The 22403-nt window shown below is 22.0% G+C and overlaps 1 protein-coding gene across 1 annotated transcript; it reads right to left on the bottom strand.

Moving 5' to 3' along the window:
- Positions 1 to 480: 480 nt before the first annotated feature.
- LOC128962947 (polyribonucleotide nucleotidyltransferase 1, mitochondrial-like) lies at positions 481 to 3303 on the bottom strand. Its single transcript, XM_054309385.1, has 3 exons — positions 2881 to 3303; positions 2088 to 2813; positions 481 to 1949 (listed from the first exon to the last, which is right to left on the bottom strand). The coding sequence occupies exons 1-3, from the start codon at positions 3081 to 3083 to the stop codon at positions 512 to 514; spliced, it is 2367 nt and encodes a 788-aa protein (XP_054165360.1). The 5' UTR covers positions 3084 to 3303; the 3' UTR covers positions 481 to 511.
- Between the last annotated feature and the right edge of the window lie 19100 nt (positions 3304 to 22403).

The raw sequence follows: 22403 nt of genomic DNA, 5'->3' as shown, positions 1-22403 counted from the left end.
GAAAATTAATTTTTTTAAATATTTTTTTAATTAATAAAAAACTACATATATTTATAAATTAAAAAATTTTAATGTTATTACAATATTTAAAATTATTTTATATACTATATAATCAATACATTATGATAACACACATTATTATTATTATTTTTTTAGTAAATCTAAAAAATTTTCTATAAAAAAAATTACAACTTATTTATATATTTTTAATTAATTATATAAACTTAATAATAATAATAATTATTATTATTATTACTGTACAATATGTGTGACATGAAATTGATGTTTGTTTTTGTTTAATATGTGTTTAATGTTTAAACTAATAATTAAAAAAAAATAATAATTAAAAATATATAAACATGTATTTACCGGTAATTTAAATTAAATTATATATAAATTTTAAAACTAAAAAAAAAATATTGTAATTATTATTAATTGTAATTATAATTAAATTAATTATAAATTTTTAAATAAAAATATATTTAAATTAAATAATTAATTAAAAAAATTTTTATTCCGCTTTTTCGCGAATCAGATTACGTTTGAACGTATCGGCCGATTGCAGTACTTTACGTGACAATCGCATAGCACCCGATACCGGGTCGCGACCAAAATATTTGACCTCAATTTCCTGCCCGACATCCAAGTCCAGTGCCGACGGATGCGATACTTTACGGATGTCCAACTGCGAGACGTGCAGCAGTGCCGGGGTCTGCTGAGTCGGATATAGCTGTACTAATACACCGTTTTCACGTAGTTCGACAATTTTGGCCGTATAAATCTGGCCAAACTCGAGTACGGGTTCGCTGACTGTGTCCATCAGTTCCTGGATCTGATCTTTGGCTTCGTATAGTGATTGGCGATTCGGTGCAAATAGAGACCATTGAGTTAGATCGTCGTCGTGTTGTGTCAATCGTATGCCCAATTCATCGGTCAATTTTTTGACATTATAACCGCCGTAACCGAAAACTTTCGGTCGCTTATGTACCGGTATGTCCACAGTTTCCGTAACCGGTCGGTTAGGTTTATCAACAGATATGCGCGGTTCACGTATAACACCGTTCATTATGTTCAGTATCTCGTGTTTGGCAATACCGGCCTTTTGTATGGCTTCGACAAGTATCGGAAACGGTAGGCCATCCGTGAGCTTACAGTCCAACTGTAGACCAGTGAATGCTTTCTTAGTGCCGGCAATTTTGAAGTCCATTTCGCCGAAAAAATCTTCAAAACCCATAATATCGGTCAACACTGAATACTGGTCACCGTTTTTGATCAAACCCATGGCTACGCCAGCCGTAGCCGAACTAATGTCGACGCCGGCGTCCATCAGTGCCAGACTGCCGGCGCATACGCTGGCCATCGACGACGAACCATTGGATTCAAGTACTTCGCAGTTGAGCCGAATGGTAAACGGATAGTCGTTGGGTACAACCGGCCGTATGGATCGTTCGGCCAGCGATCCGTGACCAATTTCCCGTCGGCCAACCTGTGTCGAACCGGTAGCATTGGTAGCGTATTGGGGAAACTCGTAGTGAAGCATAAAGTTTTTCTCTTTCAGTCCGCCAGTCAGTGCCGAAAATGCATCGGAACGCCAGGCGCTGTCCAACGAGTCGAATGTTAGCGAACAAAGGACTTGAGTAAAGCCGCGCTGAAACAGTGCCGAACCGTGCAGTGGCCGAAACAAGTCGACCGAACAGCTAATCGGTCGCAATTCGTAGGCTAGTCTACCGTCGCAACGTTTGCCAGTTTCGTCCACCACTTCGGCATAGATACGTTTGATACAGTGATGTAAACAATCGTTGAGCACACCATCATCATCGGCGGCGTCGGCAAACTGATCCTTAAGCTGTTTGCGAGCTTCGGTTAGTATTGATTCCAGTGCCCGATCTCTGGAAAACTTGTCGTGACTATAATCGGTAAATACTTCACGTACTTTTTGATCAATTAGACTACAATAACAACAAAAACAAACACAAATTATCGGTAAATAAATACACAATAAGTTACTGTAGATTATATATGTATGCTCTCTCTCTCTCTCTCTCTCTCTCTCTCTCTCTCTCTCTCTCTGACCATAAAATACATACACTTTTGCTGAGGCAAACAGTTCATCGGTAAACACATTGATATGTTGGCTGATATCGCGTTTCGGCTTATCGGCCAATCGCTGAAGTGTTTCGATTTGATTGCAGACAACTTTGCACTCTTTGACCGCCCGATGCAATGTCTTGAGTAGGTCCGGCTCGACTATCGGCTCGTTGGCAAACGCTTCCAACATTAGGACATTGCCGGCCGAGTTACAGGTGACCACACAGTTCAGCGATGCGTCGGCCATCTCTTTACGAGTCGGACAAGTGATGACCGTCGATCGGTCTCTGGTTAGGGCCACTCGTACGGCACCTACCGGTCCGTTCCACGGTATATCCGATAGTGATAGGGCTGCCGATGCACTGTTTATGGCCAAAACATCGGGATCGTTGACAGCGTCGACCGATAATAGATTGCAGACGAGTTGCGTCTCAAAGTTATAGCCTTTCGGAAACAGTGGTCGTATGGATCGGTCGATCAGCCGAGCGGTTAGTATTTCGCGTTCAGTGGCGCCCATTTCGCGACGCAAATGATTGGTCGGTATGCGACCGGCGGCCGAATACTTGTGCCGATAGTCGACAGTCAACGGTACAAACGGTGCGTACGATCCTTTAGGCGACCGGCGGCTGACGGCCACAACCATAACGTTTGTATCGCCAGCTGATACTACAGCTGAACCGTCGGCCAATCGGGCAAATCGTCCGCTGGATATAGACATTGTTCGGCTAATATATAACAGAAAATAAAATCATAAGTTTTCGGGTATATCTCGGCGGCGGCGGTAATACAAACCCATTGCTAAACTTGACGTGAGTTTCGCGCGGCTGCTGTTGTTGTTGTTGCTGTTGTTGGCCAACACCACTACCGCTGGACACGTATCGGTTTGTCGTTGTCATCATCGGTGGCCACTTTCGGTGACGACAACAATAGACAGTCGGCTGCGATTTGACGGCCACTGCCGCCGCTGATCGCAGTCTGGCCACTAGTGACCACATATATGGATGGTGGTTGTGGTGATGGTGATGATAATGGCCGGTATGATAGTCGGCAAATATTATGGGGTGTGTGACCTCTGACCGCTATCGGGTGACCACTAATTGATTGATTGATTGACTGACAGTAGTAACACACGTGTGTCACGTGATTAACATATGACTGACACAAGTATTACTGTATATTAAATACAAACACAATGTTTGTTGACATCAATAACGGCTTAATATATGATATATTGTATTGAATTTTTGTATTGAATTTTTGTATTGAAATTTTGTATTGAAATTTTGTATTGAATTTTGTATTGAATTTTTGTATTGAATTTTTTGTATTTAATTTTTGTATTCAACTTTGTATTGAATTTTGTATTTTTTTTTAATTTTAATTAATTATTTTTAAAATTTAATTTACGATAATATAATTTTACCGATTTTTTATGCTAGGTTATTTATTTTAGCATTATAATAAATAATATAATAATAATTATTTTTTAGATACTCTATTAGTTGCTATTTTTAGTTTTATTTTTATTAATTTAATAATTATCACTTTTTTTAATTAATTAATTAAAGTAGCTAACTTAATAAAGATAAATTAATTTATAATTATGTCAATCGCATAATATGTATTTTATTATAAAATATAATTAAAATAATTAAATTTTTTTTATTTGATTTATTATTATTTGTTAGTAATATAATTAAATATTAATTATTTTTGTCTAGACTAAAAATCATTTTTTTTAAAAATAAAATTTATTTTCATTAATGTATATAAATATTTCAACACTTTGACATTATATATATATATATATATATATATATTTAAGTGCTTAAAATGTAACATGATATTCAAAATATAAACAAGTTAGTTTTTTAAAAAGAAAAATAATAATAATATTTTATTTTAAATTTAAAGTATTAAAAAGTATTACTTTATATCTAGAATAAATTAAATTAAAAAAAAATAAATAAATAAATAAAAGTTAAAAATTAAGTTTTCAAATAAATATAATAAAAATAGCTTTAAAAAAATTTTGTTATTCAAATAAATTATTCTACTTGAATGATGATGATGCATTAACTTATAGGATATAAAAACAAATATATATATATATATATTGTATTAAATTAAATATTTTCAAAAAAAAGTTCAAATAAAACAAACAATTTAATTTTATAGTTTAAATTTTTTTTTTATATCTAAAATGAAACTAGAAAATTAAAGATTAAAATATAAAAATATATATTATATTTATATAAATTTATAAATTATATATAGGATTAAATTCAATATTATTTATAAGCCATACTAAATACTATATATATATATATATATATATATACTGTATAAATACTATATATAAACTTTACACAAATATATACTTTATATAGCATACTATATATATATATATATATATATATAATTTATAAATTTATATTGTTATTTATAAGATACTGTAGTGTAAATCATCACAATTTTATTATTTTTTCAATTAATTAATAATTTAATAATAGATTAAAAAATATATACTATATATATATATATATGTACTTATTATATAACATTATATTATATAATATATATATATATAATATATACATATATATACATATATAATATATTATATATATATATAATTGCACAACCCTGCATCCCGGATCTATAGTTAATTGAAAAGCAATGGATTTAATTGTATTATAAAAAAAAAATCAAATTACATTTAATTTTTACTTCAATATCATTAATATGTTATATTAAGGGAATTAATATAATACTCAAACAAACAAAAAACAAAACAAAAATTAGTAAACAAATATTTTTTTTAACAAATATTAATTGTTTAGTAAAAAAACCAAATTATATCATTTTTTAAAAGTAATTTAAAAAAAATTCAATAAATTTTATTATTATTATACAAATAAACAATCAATTAATTATTTGACAATATTTTATTATTATTATATATTTACAAAATTATTATTTATTTTCGTTAAGAGAAATATTTATTTATTTAAATATATATATTTACACACAAAATAAAAATCATTCATTCATTAACTTATTTAAATAAAATATTAAATTTTGTTTATACAAAATAATAATAATTATTAAATTTTGTTACATTTTTTTATCTAAAAATATTTCTCTCAATTAACTCAACAAAAAAAATATAGTAATATTTATATATATATATATATATATATATATATATTTACATACAAAATAAAAATCATACATTCAATTCAACTAATTAAATAAAATTATTATTATTATTATTTTATATATATATATTTTTTTTGTTTTTGTTTTAATTATCGCAATCTTTTAAACAATTGTAGAAAACTTTGCCTAAATCGGCGATTCATAAACCCATAGGTAATAGGATTAGTACAGCACGAGAAAAATGCCAACAAATGAAAAAATGATATCCAATTGTAGCCAATGGACTGGTAGATCCATTGGTTCAGATAGATGGTTAGGGTATTGATCGTATAGATGGGTGTCCAACATAGGAAAAACTCCAGTACCACTACAAACAGCATTTTGACGATACGTTTCTGACGGGCTTCGGTAATCTGGGGACTGGTATTTGTACGCAATGCCAGCACTACCCTCGGGTGCTGCTGCTGATGATGATTGTTGTTGGTGTTGGCCATCGATGATGATGTGGTAGACATTGTCGATAGCATATCCGCGTAGACGATAGTATCTGAGGCTTTGATACAGTTGTTGGCTGTTGTTGTCGTTGTTGTCGTTGTTGTCGTTGTCGTCGACGATGACAGCACTCTGGGATCTGTTGTTGTTTCCGATGATAGGCTCTGACGGCTGCACCGATATTCATGTGCTTTTACTGGTGATAAAAAAATTAATTTTTTTTTTTCAATTCAAATATTAGTTTAAGTTTTGAGTATAAGTTTTTTTTTGAAGATAAACATTGACAGTGTGTGTGTGTGTGTGTGTGTGTATGTATGTGTATGAGTTTGTATGTGTGTGTGTGTGTGTGTATTTGGATGTATGTATGTGTATATGTGTGTGTATGTGTGTGCATGTATTTATGTATGTATGTATGTGCAGTATGTATATATGTGTATGTATGGATTTTTTGCTTGACTTTTTAAATAAAAAAAATATCTGTATATAAATTGATTAGTTTTTATACGGGTATATATATATATATATATATTTTTTGGCTATAAAAATCAATACCCAGGTACAATCTATATGTGAACTTAAAAAAATGCAATTATCTAAATAGATATTTTCGTGTTTATGTTGTTGATGTTGTTGTATAATTTTATCGTAATAGTAAACATGTAATAAACATTATAAACTAGGTACTATTATATATAAATAATCAATTAATACTATACTGTATATTGATGTTTTTTTTGATGCAATTAATTATAATACTGCAATTAGTTAGTATATATATATATGTATTTAATTTTAAATGTTTACACAAATTATAATTATATAAATTTTTTCCAATTAATATTTTATATTAAATACAATAACAATACTATTAATTTGTTTATCACATTAGTTTAATTGATTATATTATTATTATTATTATTATTATTATTATTATTATTATTATTATTATTATTATTATTTTATTTTAATTTTCAATATACAGTATTTATTTTTTTAAAAAGTTATTTATTATGAAATATTTTTTATAACATATTAATAAAAATAAAATAATATTTTTAGTTATTATTATATTTAAAAAAAAAAATAATATCTAATAATAATTATAATTATGCTAAATATAATTATATTTCTAGTATATTGATATATATATAATTATATTATAAATACAGTATAATAATAATAATAATAATAATAATATCTATATCTATAAATAAATAGATCAATAAATAAAATAATATCAAGTAATCATATCATGTAATCATATAATAATAAAAATAAATATTTTTGTTATTAAATATCATTTTTATTGATCGACTATAAAAATAAATTATTATTATTAGACTTATTTTCTATTGTCTTTTTTTTAATAGTTTATATAAAAATATAATTCAATAAACTTATTGTATTTATTTTCATTAGCATTTACGTCTAAAACATTTGTGCATAAATTATATGATAATTAATTATAAATAATTATGAAAAAAAATGATAATAATACAAATGTATGATATATTAAATAATTTTATAACACTAACTAAAAATAAAATAAAATTAATAAAAATAAAATATTAAAAACAACATTAATGACTATTTATATATAATAAATATTATAATATATATATATATATATATTATATAATGTTTTGACATTAGACATCATAATCATTGTCCTATTATTGTTTGCTTTTATATTTAAGTATATATATATTATATATATATTGTTTATATAGTATTATATATTGTATATTAATATAAAATATAATATAAATAGTTGTATTAATATTAATAATAAATAAATACCTGTTTGCTGTTGACTGACCCTTAGGTTATGTCTTAATGTTATCGATATAGACGTATAGGTGATGGACATTATCATCAATGGTATTATAAATAGTAATATATCTAAAAATAGTGTAAACGCTGTCAACAGGTGCGGTGTTGGCCACGACTCCCGACACTTATAATTGCCTATTATTTTATTTATTTTTTTTGGTTTATATATATATATATATAAGAATAATAAGTATAATAATAATATGTTTGTTTATTTAGTGGACAGTTATGTTATGATAGGGGGGGAGGAGTGGGTGTGTTAGACAACTAACCAGTATTTTCGATGGGCTGTAGTTCACTGACTACGGCTATCGGCGACATCAACACCAACGACGCCAACCATACGATACCAATGACTCGATAGGCATAGGATAGGGTCTGCCGATAGCCGCGCGACCGCAACGGCTGACATATAGCGTAGTAGCGCTCGACCGATACCATGACCAGTGTCCACACCGATACCGATACCGATACGGCTTTTTGTTGTGTTATTGTTTGTATAGAAAATAATAGTAATATTTATTTTTTTAAATTAAAAATATTAATTTATCTACAAAAGTAATTGAATTAGAAAATAAATATATATAAAAAATGTTCATTTTTGTGTGTTTTGTTTTATATAGATAATAATAATTATTATTTTGTATTATAAATGTATATATAAATGTGTATATTTTTATCATTAAAAAAAGTCAATTAAAATAAATTATTAATTATATAATTATAAATAATATAATAATATAATTTATATATATATATATATATCAATATATACAGTAATAAATAGCTAGTATATCATATATAATAATTTCATATTATTGTATATGTAATTAGTACATGTACTATACTGTATATATTTATTTTTATTTATCAATTGCATTTAATCAACTAAATTTTAACTAGCTAAAATATGTTTTTTATATATAAAATCAATCAAAAAAATAAATAATTATATATATATATATATACATACCTTGTAGATAGGGTATCAATGAGCACATCAATGGGCCGAAAATAAACTGTTTGAACAGTACGCCCATCAATGTAAACGGCATACAAAATACGCCCAACAGTAGGTCACTGACGGCCAGATTCAATAGAAACATATTGGTTACGGAACGCATTCGGCGATTGGCGGCCAACGTAACAATGACCAGTGAGTTGCCGACAATGGCCAACAATAGGATCAGACTGTAGGGTACTATTAGGGTAGCAATTTGTTGGCCAGTAATGGTAAGCAGCAGCTGCTGCTGGTGGTGTTGCTGCTGCTCGTGTAGCTCCGGTAGCACCGGTAGCTGATGCTGCTGCTGGTGACGGTAGCTATTGCCGTCACAATCATCACTATAGACAACATTATTAACATTAACATCCAGTGTCCAGTTGTCTGGGGATAAAGCCATAATAAAAACGGTATGTCCAACAAATAGGTGGTGTGCCGGGCGATTAGTTTCAACCTATAGTTTCCAACATAATTGATAATCAATTATTATTTAGTATAGTATAGTATATATATATTAGTTAAATAATTATTAATTTTTCATTAATGAAATTTTTTTTTATTTATTGTATATTTGTATTAAATTTTTTTAAAAAAATACAATACTATTATATATATATATATATTGTATATAACTTATATATTATATTAATTATAATCTATAAATAAATTATAGTAAATTTATTATTATTATTATTAATAATTTATTATACAATATTCTACAATTCTATAGAAAATTAATTATTTTTAATATTAATATATATATATAATATCTGATAAATTTTCCGCTTATAATTTTAAAAAACAAAAAAAAACAATTATTAGTTGTAGTGAAATAGCATATATATATATAATATAGAAATTGATTTAAAACGCTTTAGAGAAATATTTATTTTTAGTTAAAAGCAATTGATATACTGATAAATAAATAATAAAAATAATTGAAATCTAACATTTGATTATAAATAAATTATTAATATATATATATATGCTATTTCACTATATATAGATAAGTATATATATATAAGTAAAAAATAGATAGATAACTAAATGTTTTTTTTAAAATATTAAATAAAATATTTTATAATAATTTAAAATAAATATTTATTTATTATAATAAAATATCAAAATAATAATTATTTTGCAAATATTGCAGATACATTGCAGATTATAGAATTAGATTTTAAAATTTTAATATTTAATATTAAACTTTTTATTTTTTATTATATTAATACATTTAATCGTATAAATTATTATTAATATTTGTTGGAAATAAAAATTATTTAAATAAATCAAATATATATATATATATAATATTAAAAATTTATTTAAATAAACTAAAATCACAAATAAATAATTGCTTTAAAAATTTTATTTCTATCAATTTATACAAATTTTATTTTACATTTTTTAAATACATTTATACTTATGTTAATAAAATTAAGTACTAAATAATAAAATTAATAAATTTATTTATTCAATTTCTAAATAACTTAGCTTGCAGCATATGAAAATTTATAATTTATTTTATTTAAAAAAAAAACAAAACTAAATTAAGTAATTTTAAAAACAACTAACTAAAGTTTACTTACATTTTTAAACTTATCCATTAAAATATTATATTTTAAAATATTACACTTAATAAAATTCAATTAGTTTTATTATATAATAAAATCACTAACTTTTTAAAAATATAATTTTGTAATTCATTAATAATATATATATACATTAATATATGTTTATTTAATGTAAAAATTTTTTTGTTATCAATTAATTTGTTAGTTTTTTTTATTTAATTTTGAAAATCTAGTCTATTATAAAACTATTGAATTCATAAAAATAAAATAAAACAAAAAAATATTTACTATTTTATTTTGAAAATTGTTTTTAAAATCAATTGTTTAGTCTAATTAATTAAATAATATAAATATATATATATATAGAAAACTAAATATTGTATAAATAAATTACTATAAATAATTTTAAAATTTAATTTGCATTACTATTATTTATAAAAATTTATAGATGAAATTATTTTTAGCAAATTATGATAACAATACAAAAATTTAAATAAAAACAATATAATATAAATAGTATAAAAAGTATTGAAAAATATTTTTAATATATATATATATTGAAATATATAAATTGTTAATTAAAATTTTATAAAATAATTATAAATAACTAAAATAATTAAAAAACTTACCTTTAATCAATTAGTATATTTTATGTTGACCAATTTATATAAATAATAATAATAATAATTAATTTTAAATACTATTAACAAATCACAATATGCCTGTAAGTTATTTATTTATTGATAACATTTACAGAATATTCTGTATATATTTTTATAAGTTAAAGTTATATATATATATACTTTAAGATATATAATATTATTTTAGGTATAGTTAGCAACTAACCGAATGGTACTGTAAAAATGCATTATAACATTTTACGTATATATATATATATATATATATATATAATGTATAGTATTTAATATATATGACAATAATAAGGCGCAGATGTCATATATATGTATATTAGGCTAACAGAGCAAATAAAATACATAAGCTATAACATAATACCAACAAATTAGTCTGATTGCGTAAGTATGTGTGTGTGTATGTGTGTGTATGTGTGTGTATTTGTGTGTATGTGTGTGTATGTGTGTGTATGTGTGTGTATGTGTGTGTATGTGTGTGTATGTGTGTGTATGTGTGTGTATGTGTGTGTATGTGTGTGTATGTGTGTGTGTGTGTGTATGTGTGTGTGTGTGTGTGTGTGTATGTGTGTGTATGTGTGTGTATGTGTGTGTATGTGTGTGTATGTGTGTGTATGTGTGTGTATGTGTGTGTATGTGTGTGTATGTGTGTGTATGTGTGTGTATGTGTGTGTATGTGTGTGTATGTGTGTGTGTGTGTGTATGTGTATGTATGTATGTGTATGTGTGTGTATGTGTGTGTATGTGTGTGTATGTGTGTGTATGTGTGTGTATGTGTGTGTATGTATGTGTATGTATGTATGTTTGTGTATGTATGTGTATGTATATGTGTGTATATTAAGTTTGTCAAATATCTTGTCAACTTTTTTTTGTATTTTTTATAACACTCAAAATTATATTTAAAAAATTATTATTAATTTATTTTTTTTACTTAAATATATATATTTTTATATAAGTTTGATTTATTAAATTATAATATTATGAAATATAAAAATCGTAATTATTTAAATAAATATTAATTTCAATATATATATATATATATATATATATATATATATAAATATATATTTTATAAATCTAGTTTTATTTATTTAATGTCAAATATAAATTTAAAAAAAAAATACATATACACTTTTTTCTATTTTCCTAAAAAAAATCATATTTAAATATAAAATTCAAAATTTCAATATTTATAAATTATAATTTACTGAAATGTATAATAATATTTTAAAGTATATTATATATATATTTATGAATATAATATAAATTTTTATATTTTAAATTTTAAGTCAAAGTCATATATTTATAAATAGATATTTTCATTTACAATATTTAATAATTTTTATTTTAATTAGTAAAAAATAATGATAATAATAATAAAATTTAACATAGAAAAACTAATTACTAAATAATTAACTTTTATATTCAATATACTGAATGTTGAAAATAAAGTAAATCTCATATTATTAGCAAATATCATATATTGAATATAAATTACAGTATATTTGACTAAAATAAATCATAATATATAGTAATAGTGCATAAATTCATACACACATATACACACATATACACACATATACACACATATACACACATATACACACATATACACACATATACACACATATACACACACATAGATACACATACACACACATACACACACATACACACATATACACACATATACACACATATACATACATATACACACATATACACACATATACACACATATACACACATATACACACATATACACACATATACACACATATACACACATATACACACATATACACACATATACACACATATACACACATATACACACATATACACACATATACACACATATACACACATATACACACATATACACACATATACACACATATACACACATATACACACATATACACACATATACACACATATACACACATATACACACATATACACACATATACACACATATACACACATATACACACATATACACACATATACACACATATACACACATATACACACATATACACACATATACACACATATACACACATATACACACATATACACACATATACACACATATACACACATATACACACATATACACACATATACACACATATACACACATATACACACATATACACACATATACACATACAAGCACACACATACACACACATACAAGTACACACATACAAGTACACACATACAAGCACACACATACAAGTACACACATACACACACATACACACATACACACATACACACATACACATATACACACATACACACATACACACATACAAGCACACACACACACATACATACATACATACACACACATACATACATACAAGTACACACATACATACATACAATCAGTCAATATTTATCAATCAAATACACTTTAAATAGTTGAACTTACGTTATAGAGGGCACACAATTGTTTCAATTTAAATGTTAATATAAATAAATAAATATATATATAACTTATATAAGTAGATAATATAAATATATTTTTTAAAATAAACATAATCTTATATTCAATGGTTATTTAGTTTAATTTTTGCAAATGATATTTGTTTAATGTTTTCAAAATAAAATAGATTATAAAAGTCAAGTCACAATATTATTCAATTGATTTCAATGATTGTTATTATTATTTTATTAGTTTATTGAAAAAAAATATTTATTGTAACATTCAAACAAATAAATAAGTTTTATAATAATAATAATAATAATAGCATATAAAATAAATATCAGTATTAAATCAACCAATTATTTTGATTTAATACTAATACTAATAATACTAATAATCTTTATTTCAAATACATGCCATGAAATGTCATCAAATAATTATTTTATATTTTAAAACTCATATTATTTACTTAATAATTTATTTTCTATTTTTAAGATAATTTTTTTTTATTGTTACAAACTTTCAATTATATAAAAATATAGTTTTTTTTTAAACTTAGTTAAATTAACATTCATTTATAATATTTATGTTTTAATTATTGTATAATAATATTATTAATATTATATTTGTGTGTTATGTGTGTGTGAATGACGTAGTTTTAATTAATTAATTTAAGTATAATTATATAATAGATATATATATATAAATATATATATATTTGTTTTAATTGTTATACAAAATTTCAATTAACAAATAAGTCAAAAACAAAACTATGTGTTTTTTTTTATCTAAACGTCAATTACATACTGTATGCACTTATTTTTAAAAAAAATAAAAATAAAAACTTAATTATAAATATTTATTTATTTATTGTGAAAAATAAAATTTATTAATTAAACATTAATTTATATTTAACAAATTATATTGCAATAAAAATCAATTGATTTTCTAATATATATATATACAGTATATATATATATATATATATATATTAAGTATATGTCAATTACATATGATTTTTATGGTTTTATTTTATAAATCACTGATTTTTTTATTAGCAATAATTATATTACATTTATATATTGAATATATATATTTTGAAATTATTATTATTTTTTCGAGAAAATATATAATATATATATACACTATATATATATTATATACTTAAAAAAATAAATCTAATAAAAAAATTGCATTTCTAGTTATTTACTTATAAGAGAAAATAGTAAATAATAAAAATATTAATGATTTTTTTTATAACAAAAAAATAAAATAATAATAATGTACCAAAAAAAAATGTCGTAAACATTTTTAAACAAAATTATCAAGCTAATATGTAGTAAATACTAAAAATTTTAGTTACAAATTGAAATCAATAAATTATAAGTAAAATAAAAAAATATATAAAAAATAAATCATAATTTTTGTTTCTGTTTAAAACTAAATACTTATTTAAAGCTATTTTAATTATAATCTTAATTTTTATTTGAAAAATATATTTACAACAATATTTTTCAATGTTTTTTTTACAACACATTAATATATATAAACTTACTGTAAGTACTGTAAGTATTAAATAAAGTTAAAATTTTTTTTTTGAGTAAAAATATATAAATTAAATAATTAAGTTTATATTTATAATTATTTAATTGAATTTTTGTTGTTAGTGTTGTTTACTTACTATATGTTTACACAATCGTGTAGTATATATATATATATATATGATATAATTTCAACATGATCAATTTACTGTACTATTATATACTGTTTATATAAACAAAATATTTTATTACAACTCTCTCTCTCTCTCTCTCTTTCTCTCTTTCTATATACCAGTATATATAATAATAATAATAATAATAATAATAATAATAATAATAATAATAATAATAATAATAATAATAATAATAATAATAATAATAATAATAATAATAATAATAATAATAATAATAATAATAATAATAATAATAATAAAAAATACAAAATATAGTATTAATAATAATTATGATAATTATTAATAGATTAATATAATCGACGACATCTACAATAATCGTAAACTAGATTTTTAATTAATTAATTTTATTATTATTATTTAAAATATTGAATTTAGTTGACATTTAGTGGATAATAAAATATAATAATTTAAATATATTTATATACAATATATATATAATATATATATACTAAAACTTATTGTATTAATAATACAATTGTAATAAAACAATATATATTTTTTCTATAATTAATGTGTTTCAAAGTAAAATAAATTTATATATATATATATATATTATAAATTATTATTTTTAATATATAAAATTTTGATTTCTTCAAAAAATAATTTGTAAATTATTTTTCAATAAAAATCACAAATAAAATTACGATATATTAATTTTCTTTCTAATAAATAAAATAAAAGTTTTAGTTAATATTTTTTTTTATTTTTAAAAAAATTCCATATAATAAAATTCAATTAGATTTTACAAGTTTTACTTTTATGTTGAGTTTTATGTGTGTCTGTGTGTGTGTGTATGTGTGTGTATGTGTGTGTGTGTGTGTGTATGTGTGTGTGTATGTATGTGTGTGTGTATGTGTGTGTATGTGTGTGTATGTGTGTGTGTGTGTGTGTGTGTATGTATGTATGTATGTATGTATGTATGTATGTATGTATGTATGTATGTATGTATGTATGTATGTATGTATGTATGTATGTATGTATGTATGTATGTATGTATGTATGTATGTATGTATGTATGTATGTATGTATGTATGTATGTATGTATGTATGTATGTATGTATGTATGTATGTATGTATGTATGTATGTATGTATGTATGTATGTATGTATGTATGTATGTATGTATGTATGTATGTATGTATGTATGTATGTATGTATGTATGTATGTATGTATGTATGTATGTATGTATGTATGTATGTATGTATGTATGTATGTATGTATGTATGTATGTATGTATGTATGTATGTATGTATGTATGTATGTATGTATGTATGTATGTATATATATATATGTGTGTGTGTGTGTATGTGTTTGGATTAAAATATGAATTGATTTTCAATTTTATATAAATAAAATTTATAAATAAAAAAGATATTTAGTAATTTAATATTTTTAAAAATGCTTATCACATAATTGTTATATTTTTAAAAAAATGTCTATTATTTATTTTTGACACACATATAATACATACTGTACAATACTATTATATTTTAATCAAAATAATATAATAATAATAAAAATAATGTTACAATAAGTATTTTATTTTATATTTAGTACTTTTTATCTAGTTAATTTAGTTTATAAAAATGTATAATATTATTGTACAATATAAACGCTTGAAATGATTTTCAAATTTTCAAATTTAAACAAAAATTAAGTTATTTAAAATAATATTTAAAATTTAAATATACTGTATTAGTATTATATAATATTTACAACATAATATAATCAAATTATTTATTTATACATTAGTATATGTAATATTGCTAATGTACTATAAATTTTATATAAACTAATATATATATATATATATATATATATATATATATATAAATAGATATAAATATAAAATTATAAAAGTTAATCAAATATATTTATGATATTTTAACTAAACATATATTTCAATTATTAAAATTTATAAAATTTTACAATAAAATGCCAAAATAAAAAAAAAATATCGAAATTTTTTTTAATAATTTCGTTAAATTTAATATAAAATACTTTCTAACTTATTATTATTATTATTACTTTAAATTTATTGCTTATAACTGTTGATACAAATTATTTTATTATTAATCTATTATTATTATATGAAAAAAAACAAAAAAAAAATAAAAATTTAAAATAATATTTTTTTTAATACTAATATATAATTTGTTTTTTCCAGAATTTTATACAAATATTTATATATATTATATTAAAATTCTGTGAAATATATATAAAAGCAATAAATTATTAGTAATAATAATAATAATTTAATAATATAAAAAAATAAATTGCATTTAAATTATATTATATGAAACTAATATATTTACCACAAAATAAAATGAATGAAAATATTTAATATATTTATATATATTTTCGCAAATATTGTTAAAAACTTATAGCAATTTATTATTATTATTATTCAATTATGTTATATTTTAATAACTAATTTATTTTATTAATATAAATATATATATTATCAATTTATAAATGTATAAATGTTTTTACATTTAAATATATAAAAAAAAACATACATTAGATCCTATATATATAGTACAGTATGTTTTTTTGGTTATTGATTAGCCCTCTAACCGATAACAACATCAAAAATTAAACGTTAGATAATTTTTTTCCGGAAAATAATAATATTATTGGAAATTATTATTATTATTATTATTATTATTATTATTATTATTATTATTATTATTATTTTTAATAGACATTTATATGTCTCAATAAATGTCAAATAATAATAATAATTGAATATAAATAACAAGTCTAGTTAACACATTAATGGCTAATATTTAATAAAATAGACATAAAAAATACTGGATATACATAGCTTTATACATATATATTATATATCAATATATATATACAGTATATATAATATATATTTATATAAACTAAGTAAAAGATTTCTATTGATTTTACACACATTTAAAGTAATTTTATTATCTCTCTCTCTCTCTCTCTCTCTCTCTCTCTCACTCACTCATTCACTCTACACATACATACAGTACATAAACAGTTTAACACAAATGTCAAAACTAATTAAATTTTATATCATTAGTATCTACAGTATTAGTAGTGATGCACACACACACACACACACACACACACATACACATACACATACACATACACATACACATACACATACACATACACATACACATACACATACACATACACATACACATACACATACACATACACATACACATACACATACACATACACATACACATACACATACACATACACATACACATACACATACACATACACATACACATACACATACACATACACATACACATACACATACACATACACATACACATACACATACACATACACATACACATACACATACACATACACATACACATACACACATACACATACACATACACATACACATACACATACACATACACATACACATACACATACACATACACATACACATACACATACACATACACATACACATACACATACACATACACATACACATACACATACACATACACATACACATACACATACACATACACATACACATACACATACACATACACATACACATACACATACACATACACATACACATACACATACACATACACATACACATACACATACACATACACATACACATACACATACACATACACATACACATACACATACACATACACATACACATACACATACACATACACAAACTCACACACACACACACACACACAAACATACAGTTACATACACACAAACTAAAACACAAAATTATTTTTAAAAATATTTTCAAGGAACAGTAAGCTAATGGGCAGTTATTTAATTTAACAAAACTAACCAACAACATCAACAAAAAACATGGATACCGGTTCTAGTGTTTTATTTGAAATATTTCAACGAAAAAAAAATCATAACAACACTAACTAAATAATAATAATAATAATAATAAAAACCATTAGTTACTGAATACCAGTGCCGCCAGAATACAGATACGGTAGTCGATGGCGACTACTATCCGATAATTTTAGATTTAATTTTTTTTTTCTCAAAAAACAAGGGGTAAAACCCGGTTTTTTATATAAAAAAATATTTATTAAATAATAATTATATCAATCAAAAAAGTTTCAATTCAACAAACCCCCCTCCCCCCCATTTAACCCTCTCATCTAAACAACATCAACAACAAAATTCAATCAATCAATAAGTTTAATAAATTTCAAATAAATAAATATTATTAAAAAAAAAAAATATTTTTTTTATATATACATCTATACAAACAATAATACAATAACAACAATAGTAATAATAATAATAATAATAATACTGTAAATTACTTATATAATTAATATTAAATTATTAACAACATTTACTATAAATATAATTAATTACTTTATATATATATATATTATATAACATTTTAAGATAACATAAACAATTTTTTTTTTGATATTTAAATGTATTTTTGTTTTAATAGAAATTTTTTTATACAAAAAAAATAATAATTTACTGTATTATAAAACATATATTACTATAAGCAGTATATTACTTATAAACTTATTTTTACTTTAATAGTGTTTATTAATTATTAATAATAAAATTATCAGTGATATTATTTTTTTAAGTTGTTTATAATTTTCGTAATTATCATAAAAATCATAGTTTTTTTTAATAATATAATATCGCATAATTATAGACAATACAAAAAATAAAAGTTTGAGTTAAATAACAAAGTTTGAGTCAAAAAGTTTTATAAAATAAAACAAATCATTAATATTTTTAAAAAAAAAAAAATTAAACATCAATAAAATTTTTAAATAAACAATCAATTAACAAAATGAATAAATAATAAAATCATTAAATAATTTAAAAAAAAACTAATTAGAGATTTAACTATTATTATTATAACAAATAATTATAATCTACATTAGATTTAAATAAATTTACATTAATTTGTTTGTAAATTGTTTATATCATTATTATTACTGCCGGAAATTTTTTGTTGATGTAGTTGTTTTTGATATATCAATATTAAGTATAAACAGTATATATATATATATAGTGGTAATAGATTTTTTTTTTTTGAAAAACTAATTTAAATATAAAATACATTTTCAAATTTAAAATAACAAATTGCTTACTATTACTATATATATATATATTACTCTCAATTGATTAAAACATTATAATAATAAAAAATAAAATTTAAGTAAAATTAAAGCCTTATTATATATATATATATATATATACAGTATATAATGTATATAAATTTACCGTGGTAATGTATTATTTTTATTATAATATTATAGTATGTTTTTAACACTATTGACATCTATTGGCATCTATTGATAACAATATAATGATTTTTTATTTATTGATTTTAAAGAATATTCTGTAATTAATTTGTTAATTAAATTTATAATTTATAAAAATAATAATTTCAAGCAATAACAAAACAATTTATAAATATTTAATATAATAAAAATTAGTATTTAAAAAAAATAATAAAAATAAATTTAGTATAAAAATGTATAAAAAGTTTGTTTATAACACAATTTGTGTGATATTTTTATTATAATTATATTATTATTATTAATATTTATATTAATAATAATGTTTATAATAAAAAAAATAAGAAAAATAGAAAACTTTGACAAAAAATTATAATAATAATATGTAATAATGTTTAACATTGAAAATAATTGTATTAATTAAAAAAAACATTATCCATAAAAGTAATAGGATTAGTACAACAATAAGGGGGGAAAGTGGGGGGGAAATGTTGAACAAAAAACCCATTGAGGGGAGGGGGCGGGCGAGGGCTTATAGATGGTTATCCAACATATGATTAAAACTCCAGTACTACTACAAGTGCTTTGAGTGGGGGACTGGGATTTTGAACACAACCCCCACCCCCACCCCTCCCCCAGTGCTAAACATGTAGACTATTGTTGTTGATTTGGTTGTTATAATTATTTTTTAAATAATTTTTTTTAATACGATGTCTAGACAACAACAACAACAACAACAAAATGATTATTATTATTATAATTATCTTATTTTTTTCAAATTAACAAAAAAATTATAAATAAATAGATAGGATATTAAACTAGATATTAAAAATTATAAAAATTTTAATACTATTTTTAATTTTTAACAAAAAATAGATTTATAGAATTTATTTTTAAAAATAATTTTAATTATTTTTTAATTATTTAATTTTTTAATTTATTTTAATATGTAATATTTTAGTAATATTTCTATAAGTCAAATATATATATATATATATATATATTTAAAAAAAACAAACTAAAATTATAAAATTTTGTTTTCAAATTATTAAATTTACTGCCAATAATAATATTTACCAATAAATATATAATATATTTTTAAAAAAAAATTATTGTTTTTATAAGTATTTATATTTTATTTATAAATTTTAATAATATAAAAATAATTTGTATTACAATTTATTTTGTTGTTTAATAAGCTACTTGTTATTTTAAATAAACTTGAAATTAAAAAAAAAATAATTTTCATCCAATCCAAAATTCATCCAAATTAATAATTCATTCAATAATTATTTTAATTTAAAACAAAATTAAAAAATTAATTAACTAAATAAATAAATTTATCTAAAAAATAAGTTTTTAAAACATTTTTTATATATTGATATTTATTATTATTATTACTATTATAGACAACAAACTTTATATTGATTTACTATATATATCTGTATTTTATAATATATTTATATTTATATTATTATTTACCCATCAATGTTGTAGACAACGGATATTACAGAAAATGTCTATCACTTAAGTGTTATTTATTTTTATATATATTTATTTTTGTTGATAATTTTTACCAGACATTTAAGTAAATAAATAATAGTTATAAACATAAGTGTAATAATAATAATAATAATAATAATAATAATAACTACTTGACTATGTCTGGTCAATAGGGATCTTGAATTAACTATTTATATATATATATATATAAAATGTGGGAATAATAGTATTGAAGAAAAAAAATAAATTAAAAAATGCACCACAAAAAAGACATTAATAAACAAATAAAAACTATATATCAATATTATACAGTAAACAGTAAATATATATATATATATATAGAGAGAGAGAGAGAGAGAGAGAGAGAGAGATTACTAAATAATATTGACTGAAAAAATATTTTTTTTATTTCAATATAAAACCAGTTGAGAATGCTAGAAAGCATTTCCACACGAATTCCTAATCATAATTAAAAATTAAATTCAGTATGATAAAATAAAATCAACTAAAGTTATGTAGGGTATCAAACGATTTAGTATGACAAAATATACAACTATAGTCATGTGGGGTATCAAATGATTCAGTATTACAAAATAAACTACTATTTTCCTAAAAAATAAACTTAAAAA

This window comes from Oppia nitens, unplaced genomic scaffold (assembly GCF_028296485.1).
Source record: "Oppia nitens isolate AA-2021 unplaced genomic scaffold, nextdenovo-longstitch-racon4-pilon3 scaffold14_pilon_pilon_pilon, whole genome shotgun sequence".
In the NCBI taxonomy this organism is placed as follows: Eukaryota; Metazoa; Arthropoda; class Arachnida; order Sarcoptiformes; family Oppiidae; genus Oppia; species Oppia nitens.
This window is presented reverse-complemented; position numbering and strand designations above follow the sequence as displayed.